Raw genomic sequence first — 26,935 nt, 5'->3', positions numbered from 1 at the left:
AGTGCATATTTCCTTTTTTTTTTTCCTCTCTTCCCTCGCCAACTCATCCAAACCGCGAATCACCGACCTCTTCATCTTCTTGGCCATCTCCATGTGCTGCTCTTTGCCGCCGCCCTCATCCTCGACTTATTCTATTCTCGTGTTCAAAGTACCATTACTTGCTTGGTCCAGGAGAAGGATGCATACTACAAGGTCGCATTAATCAAGGGGCACGACCAAGGTACGTATGCACGCCCATAACCGTGTACACAATGCATAGCACATAACTCGCTACAGCTTTGTTAACAATAACAGTGCTCCTACCTAAGGGATCAAAGCTCCACTCCGGAAGTTTCTGTCAATCTGCTTGCCATGTCCGTAGAGGCCGGCAGTCACCTCAGCAATGGCCTTTGCCCTCTGATATCCCCGCAAACTGGCGGTCAAGAACACGCCTTGGTTTACTACATCCATCCATACACATATATAATCGGCTTTAGTACCGAATGCTAAAAGGGCCTCTTCTATCTAGAGGCAAGCTGCCCCTTGGTCATAACAAACCATCTAAAGCAGCATTGATACTAATCTTGGCCATGTGGAGGTCAGGGTCTTTCTATGCCAAGGAGACATGTGTATGCGTTTGTTCTTCCTTTCCTCTTTTTTGGTGACTTTGGTGCATTTTCTGTTATTCCCTTGCACTGCCGCCCCAAGCCGTTTAGTATTTTTTTTTCCAATGTCACGGGGCGTCAAGTTAACTCAGGCTGTAAGAGGCATGGATCGTTTCGAGACACGACACTGCTTTCAAGACATCCGGGGGCAATTCCTTTTTCGCCATTTCAACCACGACGCGCACAGAGCAAATGAAAACCCTTAGTTTCTCATTCTTCTGACCTTCCCTACCCCTTCCTTCTCTCTGCTTCTCGGAGAATATAAGTCCGAAGTAACATGAAGATCCCAGGCTATAAACACTGACAGGGAAGCTTCTAGTAAGCCTCTCTACCCTACGCATAGGCCATTTTCATTCTCATTTTTTTTTTCTATTTTTTTTTTTTTCAGTGGCTTGAGATGAGATGATCTGATAGGCGACAGATTCTCTGCGCACTCATTCAAGCATCCTTGATATGAAAAGCGCTGCACAAATTTCCAAGAGATCTTCTACTTGCTATTTATGCTTCTAGAACTCCTTTCTGCAAGTGCAATACAGAGAGTTTCGTGCTGCTAGCTTTGGATAGATGTAGTTGTTGAGTAAGTAGTATTGTATTACACATGCATGTATGCACGTGTGTGCAACTTTTGCCCTGTTACACATTGATAACCACAGACACAACCTAGCCGCACACTAAAATGTTTACTAAAAGTTTATTCATGCACTAAAAACGGCACTAGAAACTCTAACAATGCATTGACTCAGGGCTAACCATTAAATCACCTCTGCTCCGCTTCTCAACCAGCGATGAGCTGCAATCAAACCGGATGCTTCCAGGAATTGCCTCAATTTGCACTCCTTTTCCTTTGCTATGCCATCCACCTCGATCCTAGGCCACCGGACCCGGAGATAAATATTATGGTACTTTTTTTTAATTTTTATTTTTGTTTTCTTTTCCTCGCCTTTCTCTTCTCCTTGTCCTTCTCCTCCTCTTACGCCATGACCCGCTTCCCCCTCACTAACAATCTCACGTCAGCCTTGGCCCTACCATTATCATTGAAAGCCAGGCTAGACTTGGGGGACAGATTATGGGAGTCCCAGTCCTAGTCCCGTGCATCCGAAGCAGCCCAAACCTGGGTGGATTGAGCATCTGATTTCCCATATTTGTTGTCCTAATTAGACACATCATTTCCAGTAAGGAGAACATTTTCAGGATTTGTAGTGAGCTGCTACTAATTTTGACCCGGGGGGCTTTGTTTAGATGTGCCCATGTCTCATAATAACACTTCCCAATACGTTGTGAGATTTTCGACTTGAAGCCCTTCCCCCCTCCCCTATCCTGTTTTGTCTGTCCCTTATCCAAATCAGACATCAGAGTCTGCCAACCCAGCCAGGCAAATGCCAGAGAAGCTCTGACATGTTTTTCATCTCATGTTCCGTCGATCTCTTGCTATCTCTAAGAGTATTCTAAGTGGCTTATTTTTTTTTTCCGCTGGAAGCTGTCTTGCTTGTCAACCCCGGAATAAACATGCACTTATAACACCCAAAAGACGCATTTTAATTCCCAGGTGGGCTAAATTGCGGATTGTACACTCTCTCTTTCTGTCTCTCTCCAACAGTCCTCTCGCTAGTGGGCTTGACTTTTGTTTCGAAACAAAGGCAGTGGGAATGGCGTTGGGGGTAAACATAAACATGCACAGCAGAAAGACTGGAGTTTTCTCATAATTTGTTTTTTCTTTGCTCTACTTGCGTGCACGTGCTTCATTTTTTGTTTTATTGGCATACATGAACATGCTACAGCTGCTCTTGAAGGCGGGATGCCATTCTGATATCGTGCATATATATTGGAATCTAGCATGATGAGTAAAAAAGGAACCCACCATCGCCTCCCTGCCCCCTCTAGTTGAAAGCCATAGCATTTCTCCTAATTGAAAAGGCATGGCTTCTAAGGCGTAGCTACCACACCCCCTCCCCGCCCCCTTCTTGGGAGTTTCAAGTTCTTCATTTGCTTGCCTGGGGAACAAACAGTCTGGCGAGCATTCAGCCACCGCGATGTTGAGTAGAATCCCAGCCAGGAAGAAATATTAAGCATGGCCGCTTTCAATGAACGAGCTAAATCTCACGACGCGAAGCAGCAGTGAAACCTCGTGATTCCCTTTCGGGTAATGAGCCCGAAAGGTAGCTAATGCCGATTGTCGTTCTTTTGATTCCCTATTAGAGCAGTGCAACTTCCATTGATATCTTCAGCTACCGAACAGGCAACTTTCAAATATCGGCAAGCTACTATCTGGTATATGATGAGAGATCCTGGCTAAGTTGTGAATCTCCGTCCGGACAGGTGCAGAGACAAAGGGAATGGAGGGGAGAGGAGACAATCTCTCTTGCTCGTACACCCCTTCGCCTCTTCGCCTCTTAACCCCCTCCATCTTACATTTCTTGGCCAGGCTGAAAAGCTACGCAGTCTTGTGAAAGGAATAATACTAAATAAATGAAGAAAACTGGAACCGGATCATGTTCAAAAGAGGTAACCCATCGTTTCCGGGCTCCCCCGTTCAGTGTTATGAAGCCTTTGGAGGTACTTCAGATTCAGAGAGATATCTAAACGTAGCAATATCGGAGGCTAGTGCGCATGGATTTGATGGGTATGAGAAGGGGGTCTTTTTTTTTGGAAGAAAGGTAAAAAAAAAAAAAAAAAAAAGAAAAGAAAAAAAAAAAGATTTGTTGCTGTGCTTGCGCTGTTCGCCTCTTTAACAAGAGACAGAGTTGGGCAAGCCAGAAGCTAGATGCTACGAAGAAGGGGAAGAGGATGAGGAAAAGAGCGAGCGAGAAAAAGAGGGGGAAACGAAAAAAAAAAAAAAAAGAGGTCAAAGCTTTCTCTTGTGGCCCCCCTCGACCCTAGAGGTAAGCAAGGTTCTGGCAGAACCGGAAAATAAAAGCAAATGTTGTATTGTTGTATTGTTGGTAGGGTTGGTTGACATGAGAGGAATGATTGGGAAAACTGCGCATAATCGTAAGTTGAGGCGCGAAAGCGTTTAGGGGGGGGGGAGTGCAGACAGAAAGAAAGGCGAGTGTGAAAACTACGGGGCTAAAGAGAGGAGCGAGTTGTGTCAACAGACAAACGTTTTCAGAGCCTTATCATGAAAAGGGAAAACGACATCAGCCAGCGGTTGCAGGAGCTGCATACTGCAAGAACATGGTATGATGTGACAGGGAGACAAGGAGAAGAAAAGAGAGAAGAAGGAAGAGCAAGGGGGGAGAGAGAGGGCAAGACTAGTAGAGGGAAGAAAAAGAATAGGAACTTGTGAATTATTGGTTTGACTTGGCTTTGGGGTTGTTTTTCTGATGGAGACGTTAACGGGCGGGGTGTAACGGCAGCGGTTCCGGTACGGTAGACTAAACAAAACGGCAGACCTGCGACACAATGCAAGGTCTTTTTTGCCTTTTTGTCTTTTTCGTTTTTTTCTTTTTGTTTTATCTTTTCCTTTTAGGAGAAGAAGGGGCAAGAGAGAGAAAAAAAAAAGATAAAGAGGAGGTTTAAGAGAGACGGTGTAAAGGTATCATGGCAGATGGAGAAAAAAAATAAAAATAAAAAAGGCCAAAGAAAAAAGAAAAAAAATATAAAAAAAAAAAGATCCAGGAAATCAAGAAAAGAGAACAAAACGTGGCTATGAATCTTGCTTACTTCGTGTTTTCTTTTTCCCTTTCGTCTAGATGGACATTTATGTTCTAGCATTGCCAACTTTTTGCATTTTATCCCAACGTTTCTTTTTCTCCTGTTGTGTGAAGTTTGCCGCCACCACCGCCGCCGCTATCTTGTCTTAATTTTCACGTGCTATCTTCCTGGCCTGGCCGTCTTGGTCTTTTTGGTCTGCTTCGCCCTCTTCCCGTGCCCTCGCTTCATTCTCAAAGACAGCCTACAACCTGTTTTCTTGCTTGCTTAAACATGCAATAAGCGAAGAAGAAGAAGGGGTGGGAGAGACAACGATGATGACGGGAAGAGGGGAGGAGAATAAAGTTTGGATGGCGCCGGCTCAATTGGGGATATGATTGACGTTGATAACAACAAACAACGAGACAGGCGAGGGGCAGGGCGAGGCCTGTCTGGTACTGGTTGTGGCTTAGAAAGAGGGCATGGGAGTGAAGCTGGCTGTGGGTGGGGAGGATAATGAAGATTGTGATGAAGGTTATTTGCAAGGCTGCAAGAGATGAGATGGACATGAGATGACTTGATCCAGTCGTTAGGGTTTAGGGGAAGGGCGGGGGCAGAGAGAGCTTGCTTATAACAGAAGAAGGATTATTGATTAGGAATTAACTAGGCGCAATAATAGCAGGAATTAAATAGAAATTATTAAAAACTCGGGCTTTATTTATTTTTTATTTTTCGCGAATAATTGCGATTGACACCCAAAAAGAACATAGAAGAATAAGGCTAGAAGTAGAAGCGCTTTTCTTTCTTCTTTCTTCCTTTTCTATTTTCTTCTGTTTTGTTCTGTTCCGAGGTTATTTTTTTCTTCAGTCAATAAGAGACAAATTATAAATCAACGTGCAAATCACACGCACAAAACCGGCCGGACAGACAGCAGCAGAGACGAGAAAGAAAAAGAGACAATAAAATAAAAAGAGACGCCAAATAAGTCTAGAACAAAATCAGGTGCGAGGGTTGGCCATGCTTGCCATTTTTGTCGAGCAAAGCCCTGTAGGGTCGGCTGTTCATGCCTGTGCACGCGCTGCACAACAGCACGATATACAGCAATAGTACAACCACGAAATGCACACATGATATACGTACCTAGCACAAATCAAAGAATGGATAAGATCAGTGTTTTACATGATGTCTTGTATCGCTGTATCTTGTCAAGATGCCGCTGTGAAGAAGCCGCAAACACAATGGCAAGAGACTTGATTAAGAAGGATCTACGTATATGCACGGGGGGGAACAGGAACAGTATAGGGTAAAGCAGGGTAAGACAGAACGAACAGAGAGAAAGCGTGAGTGGAGTGGGAGAGCAAGGGCGAGAGAGCAGGGCCGGCCAATTCTCCGACCGACTAACAGGAGGATGAAGAGAATAAACATAGCAATGGCCAACAGGCACAAAATTGAGCGCCAGAGATGCAGCGCACAAGAGCATGACCAAGTTAGCTAGCGCACTTGGTGTGGAACAAAACTTGGGGGGACCGTGTAATTCGGTGATGGGTGGAAAAAATTCCCGAAGACATGTGAGTGAAGGGGAGGGAGAGGAATAGGGTATGAAGAGACTGAGAAAGATGAGGAGGCGGATCGAAAGGGACAGGACAGAACTACCCATGACGACTATCAAGCCACACGTACACACGTCTTATTTCTCGCCTCTCCTGCCCCGTTATCCTTTCCTTTGCCGCTCTTCCCATCTTCCTTTTGTAACAGCATCTCAACGACAACGCCAACCACTACCAATAACGGCTCACATCCCCTTGAATGCCCTTCACATTACACCCCCTCCCCCCTCGTCTTCTCCCCGTCGCCCGGGTCATATCGTGGGAAGGGGAAGTGAGAATGAAGGAGAAAGAGGAAGAGGAAGAGGAAGAGGAAGAGAAGGAAGAAGAGGAAGGGGGAGAGGAAGACGAAGATAGAGATGGAGAAGAAGAAGAGGAAGAGGAAGGGGAAGAGGAAGAGGAAGAGGGGGGAGGGGGGGATCAGGCTGCGAACAAAGAAGGGGAACTGCCGTATTACAACTTTGGTACGCTATTGCCTTTATTTTTTCGGGTTTCTTTTTATTCGTTTTAAGATGAGCCTTTTGGATTTTGGCTCTTGTCTCCTTGCTGCTCGGACTGGGCTGGGCTTGTCTGGGCTGGGTTGAGCTAGGTTGGACTAGATTTGTAGTGGCGATGGCGATTTGCTAAGGTGGGACGAACAAGACCAAGGCTGGTTCTGGTTTTGGCTCTGGCTCTGGTCCGAGTACGCATGTATGGATGTATATCAACATCACGTATGTAGCTTATTGACTAGGTAAGAGAAAGACTAGACGAGGCAGGGGGAGCAATGGTACACTGACTGAAAAAGATAGGAACCAAAGAAAGAGGTGGGGAAGAAAAGTATAAAAAACAAAAATAACAAGGTATCCAAGAGAAGATAGAGTCTCGTACAGTGTTTGTGCTTGTGCTCGTGTTTGTGTTCTCAAGGGCTGTTGCTGTCGAATGCTGTATGTATAGCAAGGCGGTCTGTCTTCTAGGGCCGTGCTTTGGGGGTGTCTTATTGCTTGCATCTATATCCTTACTCTGCTCTTGCTCTATGCCTCAATCTCCTTTTTTATTTTTTATTTTCTCCCCGTACTTCATATGACTTTTTTTTTTTTTTTTTTTTTTTTTTTTTTCTGCTGTGTTTTGCCCCATCGTCATGGGCTCTTCTACTAAACACGAGTAGCATTAACTTGCCTTGTTAAACATGGGTGATCCTGAGCCACAGCCAAAGACACCTGATTGATGCTAAAACTTGTACTGACTGCAGATGCAAATGCACAAAGAAGGAGGTCACATATACTGCATGCTACGGATGTAGCTTTGGAGCCGAGGTATTGCGGCCGCACACTCATTCAAGAGAACTAGAGCAAGGGGTAGTATAGATAGATGCAGGATACAGGCAGGTAGCCTGGAAAGAAAGAGGTGGGAAGGGCGAAGAGAAAGAGGGAAAAACAGAAAAAAAAAGAAGGCTTGTATGTTACTCTCTCTCTCCCTTCTTTGCTACTCTGGTTGGGCCGTACTGATCGCTGCTCCTGCTCGACAGGTCACACGCTCGATTTGCCTGAGCAAGAAAACTAGCTTGCACCACACAGTGCAACTGGAAGACTGGGTAAGGCGGGGAGAAAAGGAAAAGGAAATGGAGTGGACAGGAGAAGAGAAGAGAAGAGAGAGGAGGGGGGGGGGGAGGGGTTGATAGTGGATGTTGATGGTGGTGGATCCCACGGCAGCGGCAAAGACTTGCACAGTAGACCATGATGAGGCTGGAAGGCATGCGGTGGCCGACGGATGAGGCACGGCATATGTATGTACTTGTGTATTCGGTGATTAGGCGCACGTATGGGCAGATAGGCGGGTAGGTGGTCGCTGTGCATGTATTTACAACGCACACACATGCAAACATACGTACCTACGCACACGCACGCAAATGCAGCAAAACCACTGTAGTTGTTGTCCATGGGGTTCGTTGATACTACTACTACTACTACTACTACTACTGATACAGCTGCGGACGCTACTGTTGGACAGGCCATGCTTTGACCAGTCACCTTGCTGCGATTGAGGGCGGACAAAACACACATGATGACAAGACATATCACATCAAATCAGCTCATTGGGCAACGCGGGCTGGGGACAAGAAAGACCCAAGGACAAGGCTAAGATAGGCCAAGGTCAGGGCAAAAGTAAGGCGAGGCAAGGCCTCAATAACGCAGCGTCCGATATAAAGATACAAGCGAGTGACACGGGAGAGGGGGGATGGTGAAGGGCGGGATAACGAGAGACAGACAGAGTGCAGGGAGTGCTTGCTAGGGGGGCTTGTTAGGGCTTGTCTTGCTTTGTAAAAGGTTTGTCAAGTCTAAGCTTCGTCAGATGGTCATGGCAATAAACCAAGCGAGCCTAGCATGTGAATGTAGACTCGATGGAGAGGTATTGCAGAGTAAGGCAGTTGATTGTCCTGATCCTGATATGATGGCGCCTTGTAATGTGGTATGTATGTAAGGCAAAAATGGCAAAAATGCTAGTCGCTAACTAGAAGAGACAAGGAGGGGAGAGAAGAGAGAAGAGAAGAGAGAAGAGAAGAGGAGAGGAGGAGGAGAGAGAGGGTCGGGGGGGGGGGGGAGAAGGACAAAGCATAGAGCGAAGCACTAAAGCTTGACAACAACTCACAAGCAAGCTACAAGGACATACTACATGCTAGGGTGAGGTATAAGGTAGACTAGAACAGAGGAAGGAAGATTCGACATATCTTAAAGGTGATATAGCTAGCTAGTATATAGACCGACAGATAGCAGCAATACAACCAAACATAAGCGGGCGAAAAGCGGACTTTTTTTTTTGTTTTGTTTTCTTCTTTCTAAAGAAAAAAAGGAACGGAAAAAAAAACAAATAAATGCCTTTTGACGACAAACAAACTGCCTGAGCGTCGCCGAGACTCAACACGGCCGCGGTCAAAGAGCAGGGCACTCCTAGTGTTGGTCCTGTTACATGCTCTGCTTGCTAGGAACACACAAGCTATTAAAATGTCCAAAGCTTCTTGGTGTTATATTTATTGAGGCGGCAAGACAGGCCAGGCCAAGGGCACAAAGTAAAATACGGATGTTAAAGCGCCGAGGCAGGCGCCCAAGCAGGGAAAGCAACGGTCACCTTTTTATTAGACGTTTTGACGTGGAGCGCGAAGGCCGAAGCAGAAACAGAAGAGGGCGAATTAAAAAAAAAAAAAAAAAAAAAAAAAAAAAAGGCCAAGAATAGACCAGACGCCGGGTGGGAGCTTGTCAAAGACGAAGAAAATAACCAAAGAGGACAACGCGGAGGAGGGATGAATGAGAACGAATACGATTAGGGTTTACTGTCACATTAGGGTCTGCACCCACTTACATATTTCTTCAAGTGAGCAATAACAAGCTAAGCGTGACGGAGATGTCCTAGTCTCGGAACCACAGCAGCACGTTGCGCGGCCGAACAAGTGCTGCGCAACACGAGCGTGCATTGAATCGAGCTAGGATGGATGCTATGGTAGAGGAGATGGAGGGACAGAGGGAAAGGGAAAAGGGAAAAATCACGCGGGGAAGAAGGGGTGGCCGGAGGGAGGACGAGTTGATACTAGCAAGCTGTTAGACGGAGGATCAGATGGGGGAAGCAGGAGAGCCTTTATCATGTGCATGTGTGTACAGAAGTGCTGCTGATGGAGGTGTCTGCATGCTACTGTGGCAGCTGAAATGTATAGTGTGGGCGAGCATCTGCGAAGAAAGCAGGTAGATAGGGCGGAGGTTTTCATCCTCTGGTCTCTGGTTTTTGGATCCTGCTGATGGAAAGTTTACCGGGCTTCTTTCGCTGGTGGTACATGGATGTACAGACATACGTGCATGGCCACAAACTCGGGGACACAGTAGAACGTGCAGGGTGAGGATGGGCGAGCCAAGGCTTTTTTTCTGTTCTTGTTTGCTGTCGAGGGCGAGCTCATGCAGGCAGAAGAAAGCCAAGGGAAAGTATAAGAGAGCACAAAGAATGGGAGAGGGGAGCAGGGGCCAGGAAGGGCTATAGAATAGGTATAACCAGACAGAAGCTATTTTGCTGCATTTCCGACCCTTATAGGCGGAGGCGAGGAGAGAGTAAAATGAGAAGAATAAATAAAAATAAAAACAAAGCTAAAAGGTATAGGAAGGCAGGGCCTTAAAGACTCGGGCCAAGAGACACACACGGAAACAAAAGACAGAAACACTTTTCTTTGCGATTCTGTAGCATTGCATGTGGCTCGTGGTACAAATCATTGTCAAGTCTTGCACAAGAGGAAGAGAGACAAGAGGGGGGGGGGGGGGGAAGAGGAACAAACCCTAGTGTAGAGCCCTAGCCATAATTGTTGCACAGGCCTTTGGCCACGGGAAGCTTGGAAGTGCTCTAGTTTGGCCTGGGTTGGAAAGCAAAGGGAGGTAGAGCGATAGATGGGTGGAGCATGAGGGAGAGAGACAGACATGAAGATTTTGAGAGAAACAATGCAGTTGCGTGTGTCTCTGTGTGTCTCTGTGGTTGTGGCACGGAAGACGACATGATCGGAGGAGAGGAGAAAAAGAAAGTAGAAAAAAGGGAACAGAAAACAGGGAACGGAAAACAAGGAACAGAAAACAGGAAACTGCAAATAGGAAATCGCGAACGGAAAAGAGAAAACAGAAGGCAGCCAGCAGCCAGCAGACAGCAGACAGCAGATGGCAGACAGCAGACAGACGGACGGCAGACAGACGGCAGACAGACGGCAGACAGACGGCAGACAGACAGTAGACAGACAACAGGCAACAGACAGCAGACAGCAGACAGCAGACAGCAGGCAACACACCACAGACAGCAGGAAAACGAAAAAAAAAATACAGTTCGGCAGCTACCAAATAGGGTTAAATCCGCACACAAACTTTGTCTCCGTCCTTGCCTCCAGTCCTCATCACATGAAGGAATTGTCTGCAGGCCACAGACACAGAGAGCTACAAGAAACTTGCTTAGTAGAGTTAGCCTAGACTCATAGCATCTGCCTGGCCGTAGCACAAAGCTTGCCTGCCATATTTGATCCTGTGCCCTATTCGTCATTCTTGTCCTCTCTATATCTTGTTCTGATTTGGACCTCTATTCTCTATTAACTCTCTCTCTACCACATCGTTTGCTCTCCTTCGCCAGCCAATGATCTGGCCTGGCCAGTCAGTATCCAATATGGTGTGATGGTCGATGTATGAAGTGCGTGCATGCACATGTATTCATACGTGTGTACATACAGTACATGGCTATAACTGTGCATGCTCTGTCTTCCACTTCGATTACCCCACCCCCCGTTCCACCCCCTCCCCTAGCACGTCCTTAACTCTCAAACCTTACAACAAGAAATTGGCCTGTCGAGCTACTCATCTAGCCATTCACACCCCCCCCTAACTCGCCTGGGTCGCCTGCACCCCACATATAATTGGTTTCAACACTCCCTCTCTCTGTCTATCCCCCCCCCCCGGTTCCGCTTCTTTTGTTTTTTCCTCTATGTCCCTTGTCCGCATCGTCCCTTTGTTTGTGTGGTGCGGGCGTGAAGGTTGTAGTCTTCCTGGCCGCGTTTTTACCTTCGTCTTTGAGGGGAGGGGAAGGGGGGAGCCAGGGGGGAGGGGGAGAGGGGGAGAGGGTTGTGCCGTGTCCAAGTACAGTGTGCTGTGCTAGAATGCATTTTCCTTGCTCCTCCCTAGCTACACGTCTATGGGCTAGAATGGGAAGAGCCGTACGCATCTCCAGCCCAAGATCGATTAGACTCTGCTAGCAGGCGGCCAGGTGGTCTGAGAGGGCATCATCATACATTACATTACATACACTATATTACATGTATGTCGACGAGTGAACTGTGAGCTGGCTGGATGGCTGACGGTTAGGCTATTCATTCTCTGCCTACTTTTCAGAGGCTTGCGCACATGCAGCTAGAATATCCTGCTTAAAATGACAAGTCTTCTTTCTTCATTTTCTCGCGCCGCTGCCCGCTGCTCCTTGCTAGTGCTGGATCTCTGCCCACTGACTGACTGTCCTTGTCCTGGAGTACATGTCTACCGCCTGTTGTCTCCTCTCCTTGTGTCCTTCTTCAGAGTTGCGTCTTGTCTTGGTGTAAGAGCGTGAGAGTGTTAGAGTGTACGGAAGAGGACCGACCTCCTTGTCCAAATTGTCTCTTTCCTTTTTTTCTCTTTCTTTCTTCCTTTCTTAAAATACAAGTAAAAAAAAAAAAGAAATAAGAAGAATAAAAAGCTGTGTTTTATCTACTACACGGCCTTCTCCTCTTCTCGCCTCGCTCACATCTTTTTTTTTTTTTCCTTTTCTTTATTGACATGTCTTTTGTTTGATATATTGCCTGTCCTTCCCGTTTATTTTTCTCTCACTCTTTTCCTTTTTATTTCTTTTCGTACTTTTTCTTCTTTTCTTCTCCTGCTTCTGTTCTGTTGAACTTGACTTTTTCTTGGCCTTTTTTCTTGTACATATACATCTTCTCTTGACGTCTGCTACCTCCTCCCTTCTCAGGATCTTCTTCTCAGCTACTTCTTCTATTTCTTCTCCTTCCTTCTTTTCCCTTTTTTATACTAGTTTTATACCTCGTTCTTCCCCATCACAACCCCCCCCCTCCTCCAACCCACGTCTAACTTACTGCTATCCCCTCCCTATCTTGCTTGCCTCCTCCAACCTCATCGTATTACTCTCCAGCCTTCCAACCCACTGGTATTCTATATTCTATTTGTCTATTTGCTTTCCTCTATCTCGTCCTATTTCTTTCTTCTTTCCCCTCCTCCTCCCTCCCCCCCCCCCCCCCACCCCACCCCTCCTCCCTTCTCACTTCCAGTCTTCAAGTCTCAAGTCCATGGCAGCCGTCGGAACTCTTAGCACAGCTGGCCTTGGCCACGACTTTATCAGACCCAAGATGTACAACCCTCATTATGATACCGCCGGCTTGCCCACCCACCCGCACACGCCCATGGCCATGTCCAGTCTCTCGGCCAGCATGCTCCAGAGCACACCCTTGCCCGTGGCACACTCACAACCACCACACCACCAGCAACCACAGTCACAACCACAGACTCACTCCCACGCATACCCACACCACCGCTCCTCCTTGAGTCAACAGTCTTTAGCCCGGGACTCGCCAACATCTCCGCTGGATATCAAGTCCGCCTTTCCTACTGCCACTTCCACCACCGCCAACGCTGCTGCCACCGCCAACGCCGCTTCCAGCATTACCGGCGCTTCTCTTGCAGCCGCCTCTGCCACACCCTCCACCGTCGCTACCAGCTCACACAGCATCACCATCCGCCAGCAACCGCAAAATGCCCGTGTCGCCATCGGCAAGGAAAAAGATCGCAAGCCTATCGACCCACCACCTATCTTACAGCTGACTATTGCACGTGACAAGGACCCCCAACAGCACTACCTGCAGAGTCCCTACTTCTTCATGTCGTGCACACTCGTTGGTGCCGATGAGCAGCCACTCAAAGACATCCCCAGCACGTCTATAGTGGGATCGCTGGCCTCCAGTCTGCACAAACTAAAAGACACCGACAATTCCGATGCCGGCTTCTTCATCTTCCCTGACTTGTCGGTCAAGGCCGAGGGCAAGTTCCGTCTGCGCTTCTCCCTGTTTGAGTTCCAGGGCTCAATGTGTTCGCATATCGCCTCCATCTCCTCAGATGTCTTCACCGTATGGCCCGCCAAGACCTTCCCGGGCATGACCGAGTCGACCTTCTTGACCCGCTCCTTTAGCGACCAAGGCGTGCGCTTGCGTTTGCGCAAGGATTCGCGTGCCTCTACTTCCCGCAAACGCCCACGGATCCAGGACTACCCCACCCTTCGCTATGCCCCACGTGCCCGTACCGCCATCTACGACCCAGATCCCGCCGCCCTGCCTCGCATGGACGGCGCCTCAGGACTTGTGGCTGCGTCGCTAGCCTCAGTCCAAGTGCATGATGCCACTCCCGTGCCGTCGCAAGCCGCTGCCGCCGCTGTTGCTGCCTCCCAAGCTCAGGCTCAGGCCCACTCATCGCAGACCAGCACGCCCCGCCAACCTTCCTTCTCTAGTCCATATCCCACATACGACACGCGGTTACCCGAGTCACGCGGTGCTGCCGTATCGCGGCTCTCAGCATCCTCTCAGCCAACGCCATACTACTATGGCTCGTCGTACGTCGCAAGCTCGTCTTATCCTGCTACTGTCTCCGTCTCGTCCGGGCTTGAGCTGCAGGGATTAGGCGCCGTTGTCGCCTCGTCCATGTACCCTTCACACAACCCTCTCGGAGCTGTGGCGGGACTAGGCCCCTATGCAACTGACGCCTATGGCCAGCACCAATCGTCGCCTTTCGCGACAACAACTGATCATGACCTACACTTCCGAGCGGTGTAGAATAGATTGCTACGGAGTGAGGGTGCAGTGCAGGCTAAAGCAACAGGAGCTGAAGTTGTGCAGGTTGGGGTAGATGTATACAACCATTGCACAACACACAGCACAGCACAGCTTAGCACAGCACAGAACATTACGGAAGAGCACAGCATAGCATAGGCTTAGTCCTATTTTTGCCGCTGCTCTTGCTCGCCAACTGGCTTGCTATAACGCGGGAAGCGGTGTAGACCAAGACACGACGCCAACGAGGCCATATGTATGTACGTTTGCTTCTCTGGAGGCTTGGCTAAGTTCTTTTTCGCATGTTGCATGCGTGATTTTGGGGGAGGAGAGGAGATGGGAGAGGGGTTCAGCAACTTAAATATTTTTATTTTTTTTTGCATTTCTTTTGTCTGTTCCTCCCCAAAGGCTGCGCACATTCTTTTCTCTGCCACGATCTTTTTTCTTTTTCTTTTTTTTCTTATTATTTCTTTTTCTTACTCTTCATTTCTTCATTTCCTTCCCACTTTCTTATTTGCTTATTTCTTCTCTGCCCATTTTTGTCCCTAGAGTAGCTCATTGGATTCCACCAGTTTCTTTTCTTATGTACTTTTCTTTTACCTTTCTGTCTTAAGCTTCCAGTCGGCATCTTGGTCTGAGCCTGTCTTCTTTCGTTTCTTTTTGCTTTCTGTCGGCCATTTTATGAGTCGTAAAATATACAACCAAGCTCGCTGCTCTATACCACAGCGATGTTCGCTTTTCAATGTCTATATGGTCTCTCTTCTCTCTTCCTCCCCCCCTCCCCCCCACATAGTGTTACTTCGCGTAGAGGGCGTTGTTTTTTAACCCGTGCTCGTATCCAAGCCAAATAAAAAGCATCGTCATATTTCGTAGCCCTCGGGCTATTGTACTTTGCCGGCCATCCGGCTAATCAAACGCGACCGCCGGTACATGTCATTTACAAATCACGGCTTTGTCCGGGCATCAGCTATGACCATATCGCTTAGAAACCTAAAGGAAAGACGGTGTGTGTGGCCAACGGAGCAGGCTGGCTCTCAATCACTCACGTTCTCGCACCCAAACATTCTTTATTGAGGCTGTGGCCTTGGTCAGTCCGTGGCTTGGTTTACATATCGAGGGAAGCCATGTGGGCCAGTGCACCATTTTCCCAGGCCCCTCTCTTTTTATTTCTTCCATTTTTGTTCCTTTCTCTGGGTCTCTGCGCTGTTCTCAGAGCGTTGCTCATTTTGAATTGCCTTAAAAGTCGCTAAGGCGGCCAGTGCTGGGCTATACACATGTCAGGTTTACAGAGAAACAAGAAGAGACCGCTCTTCCCTCGGCATCTAACCTCTCCCCTTCTTTTTTCGTCCTCTTTTAAGAGGCCGGCCAGACTGCGTGAATAAGCAAAAGCGTCCGAATAGTATCTGAGGCTCCATATAGGCATAAAGGCACGGCGGAACGGAATATGCGCAAAGGCCGAGGGTTTGTCCTCTTTTTTTTTTTTTAGCTGCGGCTTGTTCTCGAGGTGGATTTAGCTATGCATCGAGGTTGCACCAACTTGTTTTGTGCTACGATGAACGATGAAGCAACTTGGGGATTAAGCCTCAAATTTAGGGTCTGGGTCCCCACCTGCACGACACCCGTCTTCAGCCGTCGGCAGCCGGCAAACCTGGCAGCAAATCTTTCGTTGTGTCGGTTTAACCTTCGTTCCTCTTATCTCAATTGTCTACACGGCCGCCACCCAAACTTTGGGCTTGACAGGTTCTATTTTTCTTCCGTTGTTTTCTACTGCTGTTATTCTTGTATTTTTTGTGCTATTTCTACCCTTTTCTGTTTGCTAGACCTATTGGGAACCTGTCCTGCAGCCTCAGTCCTGCAGACCAGCCTTGATTTGATAGGGAACTCCCTCTTTAGAGGGATTGCTTCCTCCCCCTTCCCCCCCCCCCCCCTCCGCTTTTCAGGACCGGTGACCACAGGCCTAGGTCCGTCTTATTGCATCTAGCTTGGATTTTATCGAGTTTTTATTTGTTTTGGTGGCTCTTTTTATAGTTATTCATAAATCCAGTTAGCGCTTGTGTCCCGGTCCTTGTTGTACTGTAACACCCATTCGTCGTCCACAAGCCGCCGGTTCAGCTGGAGGGCAACTCATTCACCGCAATCTGTTGCTCTCAACTGTCCCAAAGGCGCTCAATCCACAAAGAATTTCCGACGTCTGTTGCTACCATTTCCCCTTTGATCTCTTGTCCCTCCCCGTTATCCGCCTGTCTGTAAATGGAACACAGTGCCACCACTTCTACAGCCTCCGTGGCCAGCGGGTCGTCTCCTACTAGTGATCAAGGAGACGTAGATATCAATTATGTGGCCCATACAGCTGATTCTGCCGCTGTTGTTAGTACTGCTGTGCCTGGATCCTCGGATGTATCAGGTCCCAGTCCTGCCCCCGGCCCCGCATCTGCTCCGAAAACTTCTACGGCCGGGGACAAAAGCTCAGCACCACCGGCCTCTGGGTCTGTGGCGGCGGAAGTGGCTGCAGTGACCGCTGCAGGTGCATCAGGCGATCAGCCCAAACAACGGCGACGGCGGCGCATCTTTTCGTGCGAATCATGTCAAAGGCTCAAGTGCCGTTGTGACTATGACCCTAACTTACAGTCGTGTAGGCGGTGTCAGCTCTTAAGGTATGCAGAGACTGCCGCGATCCGAGGCTAACGGAATGTCGTCCGCCTGTTGATACCTTCTAATACTTATGAATGTGCAGAATAAGATGCTCGCGGCAAGATCAAGATCGCTTGGAACCATTGCCACGGCCTCTGGCTATCGGACAAGCTTCCGAGGACCGGTGGGTTACCCTCCTATTTCTGCATCCACAGGGCTATCAAGATTAACTATTCCTAGAATCCGGGCACTCGAAGAAGCATTGGCCGAAACACAGGCCATGGTCAAAAAACTCTCCAGCTGTGTTCTCAACATACCCCTTGACACTCATGAAAATGACGAGGAGTCACCACCAACTAACACCATAGATGCCGGCCCCGAGCGCATCTCTGATCCAGCTGACCATGCTATTAGCTCGGCCCCTGTGGTAGTGATCCGCGAGCTCGGCTCTCGCTGGGCCATGGCCAACCGCAAGCGCAAGGAATATGCAATGTTTGATCTTGTGGGCGCACAATTACTGGATGCAAAGACAGCCGACGAACTGATCAAGACATTTTTCGAGTTCCGTGGCCAAACCTACCATCTAGACATTCCGCATGGCCTATCAAGCGAGACGATGCGCGCGCAGTCACCATTCTTGCATAGCGTATGCTGTCTCTATGCCATGACATATGTCCCAGAGGTCTACGCTACAAGCCTGCACCAACGCGTGTATGAAAAAGTCCGTCTGTCACTAGGGCAGATACTACTAACTAGCCCCTTGCATCTGGAAGAGATCCAAGGTATCTTCTTGATGAGCAACAATGCCACAGCTCCGTCGGAAAATGGTCCTGAATACATCGATAGTTGGATGTTGACGGGATACTGCGCCGAGCAGGCCATGCTGTGCATCAGCTTTTCCACTATTGTAAATAACATCAAGGCTGGCCAAACGACTGCTGACGACCGCGCGGCAATTCGGTTATGGGCGACAATTTGTGTGCATCATTTGCGGTGAGTCTGTGCCAGAAACAACCTCAATGCCGTGATAAGGTCATTACTAAACACCTTTTTGTAGATGGGCTGCTACAACCGGACGACCCTCGGTGATTCCCGAACGCTACATAGAGCAGTGCAACACATTGCTTAGTTTCTATGAGGCTACAATGCAGGACGGCATGCTGCTAGCAGAGATTATGTTGTACTCTGTATTATTTCAAAAACTCGGCCATCGGCCACAACTGGACACATCTGGCGTCTGCCTAACATTTGATCCCTGGAAGCGAAAGTGGGCTCACTTGCTATGTAAGTACAGGTGCTATTCTTATTCTTGCTGCAATCTGTGCTTCTCTGTCGACTGACTTGTTCTGGTAGCCCTCCAAACTGCTTCTATGCTTCAGATTGGCTACAACTTAGCCTGCTTGACCCTTTGTGTGCGTTCACTTGAGGATCTTGGCGAGCGCATCTCTTCCTCTACTATTCTCTCCAGTCCTGGCAACATGCAAGAAAGCACCCCATCCAGCTCTGGTCCAACCAGCAATTCTACAATACCCACATCAGATCCAAATGATACCCGTGCCCTGCTGCGTCTTAGCGTTGCTCGCTCAGTCCAAGGCGTTCTCGAAACGTTTTTGTCAATGCCACATGCACAGAAAATTTCGTCTACTACCAACACTTTGCTGGCTGTCGGCTACTGTTCGCTAATTCTGGCCCATTACGATGCTGCCCACTCGCACGTCTCCAACGAAAAGTGCCAAGAGCTCGTTTTCAAGTATGAGGAGTGGTGTGCTGCTACACGCGGCAAGGAATGGGCGTTGAGCACCGCTCGTCTCGCCCGCGACCTGCTTATAGCACGCCTGCAGCCAAGCTCGGCGGTCTCGGAGCGTGGTGGCACAAACGGAAGCACAAACAGCACTAGTCGCCGTCGTGCCGAGTATCACGGCAATTTCTCGGCCGCACACCATCGGGCTATGGGAATGCCCCCGACAGCTCATGGCGCAGCACACCCTGCTGTCAGTGCAGATCCCATGGCTATCGATAGTGCTGCAGCTGGATCTGGCGTTCCGGTGGGCTGGGACCCAGATGCTTCACATACTGCATACAACTTCACGCAGTCGGATTTCCCAAACATCGAGGACTTCTTCAGCGGGGGCTTCCTGGATTTCCCGCGGCATTAGGACTGTTTGCTAGAAATGTAAAAGGGGGAAGTTGACCTTTTTATAGGAGCAATGTCGTGATACAAAATTACAGAATAGCAACGACGAAGGAAAAAAATAGAAATCTCCCAGATACTGTAATCTGTGTTCTCTCAGACGAAATCACGTGCGTCTATGCCCCGTTGTTTTGTCTTGATAAGTATAAACCTGGTGTACAGTGCGTATGTTTGTCTAAACCATCTCTCGGTTCCACCGTCGTTCGATCGTCTTCTAGACCTAAATCGAGTCCATGCCCAGCCAGCGCCTCGCTACCCATTGAACCCTGGCAGGTCAGATCTGCAGCTAAAGCCACCCAAAAAGCAAGCTACTGTAGGGCTACATAGAAACGGCCGCCGGTATGAGCCAGTGGTGTTGCAATGTTACACAAACACTGTCTTATGTAGGAGAAGTCTTCAAGTTGATGTCGCGTTGAATCAAGCTTTAAGTCAATATCAGAAATGCGTTGCCAGCTTCCGAAATGCCATTAAGGTTGGTAGTGAAGTCATAGCTTTCAATCATCCTACAGGCTAGGGTTACAGGGTGGCTCTTAGGGTCTTAGTTGCCTTGTTGAGTCTGTTGTCGTCACCAAACAAGTGCCTGCCTGACCCTACTGTTTGGGGTTTACAAATTGTCTACCTTTGTGCAGCTTAGCAGCTTACAGCAGGCTCAGCATTGCCCCTTGTTTGGTAATACTAGTCAATTATTTTTCTATCTTTATGGTAGAATTACGCCTTCATTTGGAAGCCTTCTTTGTTTAGAGTAGTAGAGTAGTTACTCGCCTTTTTAAAGGCTTTCATTTCCCCTCCTTGCTCATTCCTTTTTTGTTCTTCTCTTCTTTTTCTCCTCTCTCCTTATTTTAGTTAGTTATTCTCTTGAGTGCTTATCTTTCAAGCATCGTCAAGTTTGAAACCCGTCCAGATTTGTTTTCCTGGCCATCTGTCAACGGCAAAGCAAAACAAAGCAAAGAAGCGAGGCATCTTTTTTATCAGCAAATCAAAATCAAGCAGTCCTACTCGCTTTGCAGGACCACAATTATTGACTATCCCCCCCCCCCCCCCCCAGGGCTGGCAATATTTTCGTTTTCGTTTTACCTATAAATTGTTGATGCTGTTTTAAAAGGCTCAGGCTTAGACTTGGTAGAGCTTCACAGCCCGGAAAAGACAAGATCCTGCCGCCCTTTTCGATTGATAAGCGGCCAAGGCTGAGGTTAACAAGGATTCTGGATTACAGCCGAGATTTTACAAGAAAGAAGTCTGTGACGGAACTGGAAGAAGCTTCGTTTTTCCCCGCCATCCTGATTTGATTTTTTCTCTTATTTTTTATTCTTTCTTTTTTTTTTTTCTTTTTCTCTCTCTTGCCTCAAGCTGTCAGTCTTGCTGCTACATCATTCATCTCCTTCGGCTTCCATCTCCCGATGATTACTGCATCTTGGTAGCTTGCCTTGCTACGCTTGAGTGCTTTAGGGTCTTGTGTGCCTCCTTTAGCTATTAACCATCATAACAATACCCATTTTTTCTCTTTTCTTTTTGCTTAACCCATTCATTCATCCCTAGACCATTGATTGGCTGTCGCTTCATGTTTCCTGGTACGTAAGTACATACTTACATAACACCGTTCTCATTTTTGTTCGCGCTGGCAACATCGCGTACCATCTCCCCGCCATACCATCAATTGCATCACGATACTGTCATCTAAACTGCGGCCACCACCGCCACCACCGCCCCTGCTATCCTTCCGATGAGTGACCACACCGATGCTATCGACCCGCAGCGTGGTTTGCCTATCCACACACCGTCAGCCATGAAGTCTCCAGCTGCCTCGACTGCTACACTTGCTACCCTGGATGACTCTCGACTGTCGCCTGGGAATAACCCTTCTAGTTCAGCTGCCAGTATCGTTTTTGACGACCGTCGCTATCGTCCCCGCACCTTTCCCTATGATAAGCATCTTCCATACCTGGTAGAAGACGAAGCGAAGCGCGATGCCGCCCTAAGACACATATGCAACAAGCTTTGGCTGTCTCTTAAGGCTGGCGATATCGTTCCCGGCGCCGTGCGCTGGACCAGAGAACTCCAGGCTTGGCTCAATCTCAAATTTGAGATGCCACGTGAGCAGAGAGCTCAGCTCGTTAGACTCTACTACGAATTGTCATTATCCCCTGGCTTGGAGAATAATGTTGCAGACAGGTTTACTCGTATGATTGTTGGTCTGACCCGGTAAGTAACTTGTCCACTTTCTACTCTCTACTGCTTGCCCTTCCTACCCTTGCCCACCATCAAGGGAGCTAGCTAGTTAGTTGACCTGACTTTGCTTTTATCCGTTTGTTCCTGGTGCGCATTTGAGTATTCCATTACCAGCTAACAAACCTTCTATCTCTCCTAGCCAAATGCACTACCTTAAGCCCGCAGAAGATCTTGTTCTTCCTTGGCGACCCATCTGGCGCGATATCAAGGCTCTAGTTCTTTCCAATGAACTCCCACCACACCAGTCGTCTCGCCGCCGATCAACAAAGCTAATATGGCGATTGATCTCCTCATGCCGGCCATTTTTTGACCCTAGCGAACGATTGGAAATGCTTAACGAGATGCTCCCATTCTTTTCAAACTCTGATATGCCCAATGCCTATATCACCGCAGGCTGCCTTGCTGCCATGATTCCATCCAGGCACAAGGACCAGCCTATTCCTGGGATGGAGCCCGAAGACATTTTCCCCACATTCTTCCACATATGGGGATTAGTGCCTCGCTCAAAGGTCTTCGACATATTCTTCATAGATCTTCTTTCCTACTTTGCAAGGGACTATCTCACTTGCAATCACATCGAGTTTGGCCCTCACGGAATCTTTACATCCGACCAGTCCAACTGGATCTTTACGGCTCTTTTACGTCTCACCGAGATTCCTGTTGGCCAGTCTATGTCCGCATACTCTGGTATCGACTTTCACGCTGGCATAGGAGCCTACATGGAGCGGGATCAAAAGAAGTGGCCGCCCTCGTATCTTGTTGCACGACTAATCGTTAACTCACTTTCTCCCAAAGCCCTGGATAGCGATGGACCGTCACTTCTCTCAAGCTTGGAGGGATTCATCCAGTCTATTGACACCTTTTTCCATCCTTCCAACTCGGGCTCATGGTCTGGTTTCCTTAGTCAGCTGACTGCATACCTCGCCGACGCTTTTGTGCTACGATGGAATCGTGAGCAATCCGGCGAGCTTGAAGTCCCCGAGGACCGCCGCATTACTGCCGAGCTCAAGGATCGCTTTGTCTTGTGTCTGCGCGATGTTACATTCATGGGTATTTACAGCAAAGGGACTCGGCTTTCAAACTACTACTTTTCTGCTCTTCAGTCCCTTGCCTACCTATGCCCTAATCTCATCCTGCCCGGATCTTTGCAGCGCTTCTATCCTAGTCTTCAGGGCCTTGTGGAAGTCCATCGTACATCTTCTAGTTTGAGTGGTCTTTTGGTTTTGGCCAACACAATGTCCAAGCAAAAAGGCTACCGCTGCCACATTACCGCGCTCCTTGCCTTGGCTCTTCCTGGCATTGATGCCAACGACCTCAACAAGACTAGCCATACCCTGTCCCTGATCCAAAGCATCGGTTACAGTATTCCTATTCAACCGTTGGCCGGCGTTGGCATCGATAGCCCTATCCATGACACTGAGTTGGCTATGCAATGGGTCCAAAGCCAAATGGAGATCATGGAAGCCGAAGGGACTAATGTGCAACTCAACTATGACCAGATGTCTGACGAAGAAGAAATGAACATTCTAAGATCGTCAACTGCAGGCTTTGGCGAGTTTGTGCTGGCGCTATTGGGCAAAGTCTTCACACTTCTCGAAAATCTTCCCGATGCCTCGACTGTACGTAGTGGAACTCCCGAGGAGAGCATCATCAACCTACTCCCATCAGCCTTGAGCCCTATATTCTCCTCCCTGTCCCCCGAGCTTTTTGATCAGGCACTTCACAAGATCTCCAATTTTGTCTCGTCCCATGTAGTGCATCAAGCTCGTGACTCAATGGCATGGATTTTGAGCTCACTGTGTCGTGTTAATACCGAAAAGACACTCAAGCAGATCATTCCCATGTGTATCGCCAGCATTCGAAATGAAATCGAAGTCAACAATGCGGCATCCGATCGCAATAGTGGCAGCGAGATCCTCCCCCGAGACCGTGCCCTGGTATGGTACATTACCTTGCTGGGACAGGTGACGGTTTATGTTGGTGATGAGATTCTCAAGTATCAGGATGAGCTATTAGAGCTTGTCGAGTACATGCAGACCAATTGCAAGGGTTTGCCAACCCTACATATTTCCAACTTGATCCATCATTTGTTATTCAATGTAACTACCATATACCCAAAGGAGTTTGGTCTTTACGAGCCCTCTGTTATGAAGCGTGGTCTTGATGTTACTGACTGGGGTACGTTGACCGCGCCCTCTGATCTGGTTGTTGATTGGCATGTTCCTTCCGATGCTGAGATCGAGTTTGCTATCAAGATCTTCGAGACCCAAGCCAACACCGCAACACAAAAGATATCGTCTCTTATGGGCCCCGACTCTCCTATTCCTCGTACCGGCAAGAATAAGGAGTGGTCTGATGAAGTTGATCGCTTGTTGAGCCAAACTCTAATGGTTATTTCTGGTATTTCGACTTTGTTTGACCCCAAGCGTGCTACCGAAGCTAATGTTGACTCGGACGCTGCCGCCGCGGCTGACATGGATGCTCATGACCATGCATCGGAAATGGATGTCGATGAGGATGAGGATGATCCACTTGCTGAAATGGATGGCGATGATGGGGAGCCTCGTCTACACTTCCAGTACAACTTTGGGTATTTACTTAAGCGAGACAGCGAGGCATACTCCAAGATTCACAAGATTCGTGATGACTTGGGCCGCCTTCTGTCTAGAATCCATCGTTTCTTAACGGACAACATGGAAGATGATGTCTCGTGTTTCCAGACTTTGTATGCGCTTTACAGGGTCTGGATCACGGATGTTGGCTTTGAGCGCTCTGCACGTCCGTTAGAGCGTCACAATCGACTTTACAAAACAGAAGTCGGAAGTTTCCGTATTCCTGGCTTGCGTAAACAGTATCCCCGACCATTACTCATCAAGCGTGCCGAAGGGTACATGTTGCACCGCCTAAGGTATGGCGCTTCTGTTCGCCGTGCAGGCCCCATGGACAAGAAGCTGTTGCTTGATCTTACTGAGTCGTGCTTATCGGTCTATGCCGATGTCCGTCGCACTGCTCAAAGCTCCCAAGAATCAGCCCTCAAAGTGTTGACCAATGCTAAGCAGGTGGTCATCCCGAAGATTGTAGATCGCTGGAGAGAAGCTATTCGCTCTGAAGACCATGCCCGAATCAAGGGTGGAATGTATACTCTCTTCTTCTCGCCTTTATTAAGCTCTATTTTCAAAGACTGGCGTTATGCTCCTGAGGTTGTCCGACTATACATCGATACGGCGACCATTGATACGTCATCGATTCAGGAACTGGGAGCTGCTTGCATCTACGAATTTGCGGACTTTGGCAAGCAAGTTCGCCGTATTTGTAACATTGACAATAAATTCCTAGAGCCTTTCAAGCCCGAGGAGGATCAATCACAGGCTATTCAAGATCTCCAGGAATTCATTGCGCTACGCCGAGAGAAGATTGAAGAGGCCAAGGCTGGACTTGGTCTTGAGCTGTGCAAACGGGCGGAAAATGCGCATTGGAGAATTGCTAGCCGCTGTACACTCTTTGCTGCTAACCTGTGTATCCGTTTTGACTCTCTTGCGCCAAAGGCGTTTATTGATCTTACTGTCAATGGCTCAAACGACCTTCATCCTACTCTGCGTAGTCACTATTCTCTGGCTCTATGTACGGTGTTCCAGATGATTGATATGCGTGCTGCATATGATCATAGCTTCATTAACTACCTCAACGAAAAGGCAGTCAACACTGGCCGTGTAGAGCTTGGCGTTGATGCTGATGACCCAGACTGGACCGACAACTACCTTAAACAGTTCAGTAGCCCCGATGGCCAGTACCGCATTGACTCGGACTACCCTGGCTGGCTGGTATGGGGCAAGAAGGTACTTGTACATGAGGCTAAGCCACCTCCATTTGACAACTACGATGAGCTTGAGCGGTCCGTCCGCGACCAGATTGGCACGCTCATAACACCCGAATGGTTGAAGACGTGCTTCAATTACATGAAGCAGGAACCCCGAGACCAGAACTCGGATCGCTTCCGCCTCAGCAATACGTATCTCTTGATGCACGTATTTGACTTGATGTACTATGGGCGTACTGTTGTTAAGATGGATGATGTCATTAAGCTTATAGCCGAGGTCTATGAAGATGGAAGTGATCGCAATCAGCACAGAGCTACTTCTGAGATTCTGGCAGCTTTGCTGTCTGGTTCTGCTGATGATCCGGAAGAATATCGCAACAAGGTCTGGACGTTTGCCGCACCTATGCTACTTAAAATCCTTGATGAAGACTTGACGCCAGAGAATTTGTCGTACTGGACTAGCTGCGTACATCTTATTATTGATAGCAAGGATCCTCGCCGTGCTCACGAAATCTTCAAGGCTCTTACTTCATTCCGGCTTGATTTATCATCTAATGCTGCTTTCAAAGAGGCTTCCAAGATTCGTCTGTTGGAGATCCTTGTCGCTTCTGCTGGCTGGCACTTCCGTGAGGATGCTGCTATCACAGAAGACTTTGTCGCACATCTAGATCACCCATATAAAACTGTCCGTGAAGCTATGGGTCGTGTTCTAGCAGCAATTTCCAAGACGCGCTACCACGAGTCATACAAGGATGTAGTTAGTTTGTTGGAAGCCAACAAAGCTACTTCTTCACTAGGTGTTCGTCCATATGATCCGAGTGAAAAGTTTACTTCCATGATTACATCCGTCTTTAGTCGTTTGGAAAAATGGCGCAAAGAGCGAGCCCCCGGTCAACAAACGCAGTCTTCCTATACATCTGGCTCCAAGACTGTCCTCACATGGATGGAGGGAATCCTGTCGAGTCAGTCTTGCACCATGCTGATCCCGTACTTTTCACAGTTGTTTTTAGACCAATTTCTACACATGCTGGACGTCAAGGAAGATCCCGAACTTATGAAGACGTCTTCTTATGTGTATCGCCAGCTGCCCAATGTTCCATTCCGCGACGGGCAGGATGTTGAATTCATAGAGGCATTGATACGCATTAGTACTGGAGCTACTAGCTGGCACCAAAGATTGCGGGCCATCCTCAACATCCAAGTCTTCTACTTCCGTCGCATCTTCTTGATCCACAGTGAGCAGCGCAATCGCATATTTGATGCTATTAGCAATATGCTAGAGGATCCGCAATTAGAAGTTCGCCAGTGCGCCTCATCTACGTTAGCCGGCATGATCCGTTGCTCTCCACAGCGCATCCGCGATCCTCTAGTTGTGATATTGAAGAAACGTTACCAAGACAACCTCCGGAAGAATCCAATGCCCAAGAAGAAGGCACCAGGCACCGAAACGCCGGCAAATTCCAGTCAGCAAATCATTCGTCGCCATGCTTCGGTATTGGGGTTGGGTGCTCTTGTTGAGGCCTTCCCGTATGCATCGCCACCGCCAGTTTGGATGCCTGAAGTTTTGGCGCATTTGGCTACTAGGGCCGCGAACGACGCGGGTGTTGTAGGCAAAACTACGAAGAGCATTCTGTCGGACTTCAAGAAGACACGACAGGACAGTTGGACAGTTGATCAAAAGGTAAGCAGATGCTGCAGCATAATTATACTGTCCCATAAAGTGAGATGAAAGATGCTAACAACCTTAATTTACGTTATAGTCGTTCACTCCAGAGCAGCTAGAAGACTTGGAGGGTGTTTTGTGGAAAACATACTTCGCTTGAATGAAACTGTTAAAATCCAATCATGTTT

The 26,935-nt window shown here is 48.2% G+C and overlaps 4 protein-coding genes across 4 annotated transcripts; all 4 read left to right on the top strand.

The window, feature by feature from the left end:
• Positions 1 to 6,155: 6,155 nt before the first annotated feature.
• On the top strand, positions 6,156 to 6,464 carry HOO65_020829 (uncharacterized protein; the record flags this gene model as incomplete). The annotated part of the gene is made up of 2 exons (XM_071007105.1): positions 6,156 to 6,339; positions 6,388 to 6,464. The coding sequence occupies 2 exons, from the start codon at positions 6,156 to 6,158 to the stop codon at positions 6,462 to 6,464; spliced, it is 261 nt and encodes an 86-aa protein (XP_070861467.1).
• Positions 6,465 to 12,689: 6,225 nt separating this feature from the next.
• HOO65_020828 (developmental regulator) lies at positions 12,690 to 14,222 on the top strand (the record flags this gene model as incomplete). The annotated part of the gene is made up of 1 exon (XM_071000167.1): positions 12,690 to 14,222. One exon carries the CDS (start codon positions 12,690 to 12,692, stop codon positions 14,220 to 14,222), a length of 1,533 nt encoding a protein of 510 aa, XP_070861466.1.
• Positions 14,223 to 16,469: 2,247 nt separating this feature from the next.
• Positions 16,470 to 19,006, top strand: HOO65_020827 (Transcriptional activator of proteases prtT; the record flags this gene model as incomplete). The annotated part of the gene is made up of 6 exons (XM_071006474.1): positions 16,470 to 16,792; positions 16,856 to 16,873; positions 16,954 to 17,034; positions 17,091 to 17,843; positions 17,908 to 18,134; positions 18,204 to 19,006. 6 exons carry the CDS (start codon positions 16,470 to 16,472, stop codon positions 19,004 to 19,006), a joined length of 2,205 nt encoding a protein of 734 aa, XP_070861465.1.
• Positions 19,007 to 20,761: 1,755 nt separating this feature from the next.
• On the top strand, positions 20,762 to 26,907 carry HOO65_020826 (GPI mannosyltransferase; the record flags this gene model as incomplete). Its single annotated transcript, XM_071006248.1, has 3 exons — positions 20,762 to 21,240; positions 21,407 to 26,765; positions 26,845 to 26,907. The coding sequence occupies 3 exons, from the start codon at positions 20,762 to 20,764 to the stop codon at positions 26,905 to 26,907; spliced, it is 5,901 nt and encodes a 1,966-aa protein (XP_070861464.1).
• Positions 26,908 to 26,935: the final 28 nt, after the last annotated feature.

This window comes from Ceratocystis lukuohia (genome assembly GCF_044167205.1).
Source record: "Ceratocystis lukuohia strain C4212 chromosome Unknown Supercontig2_pilon, whole genome shotgun sequence".
Taxonomy (NCBI): domain Eukaryota; kingdom Fungi; phylum Ascomycota; class Sordariomycetes; order Microascales; family Ceratocystidaceae; genus Ceratocystis; species Ceratocystis lukuohia.
Note: the sequence above shows the minus strand (reverse complement) of the source record. Positions and strands in the feature narration are given on the sequence as shown.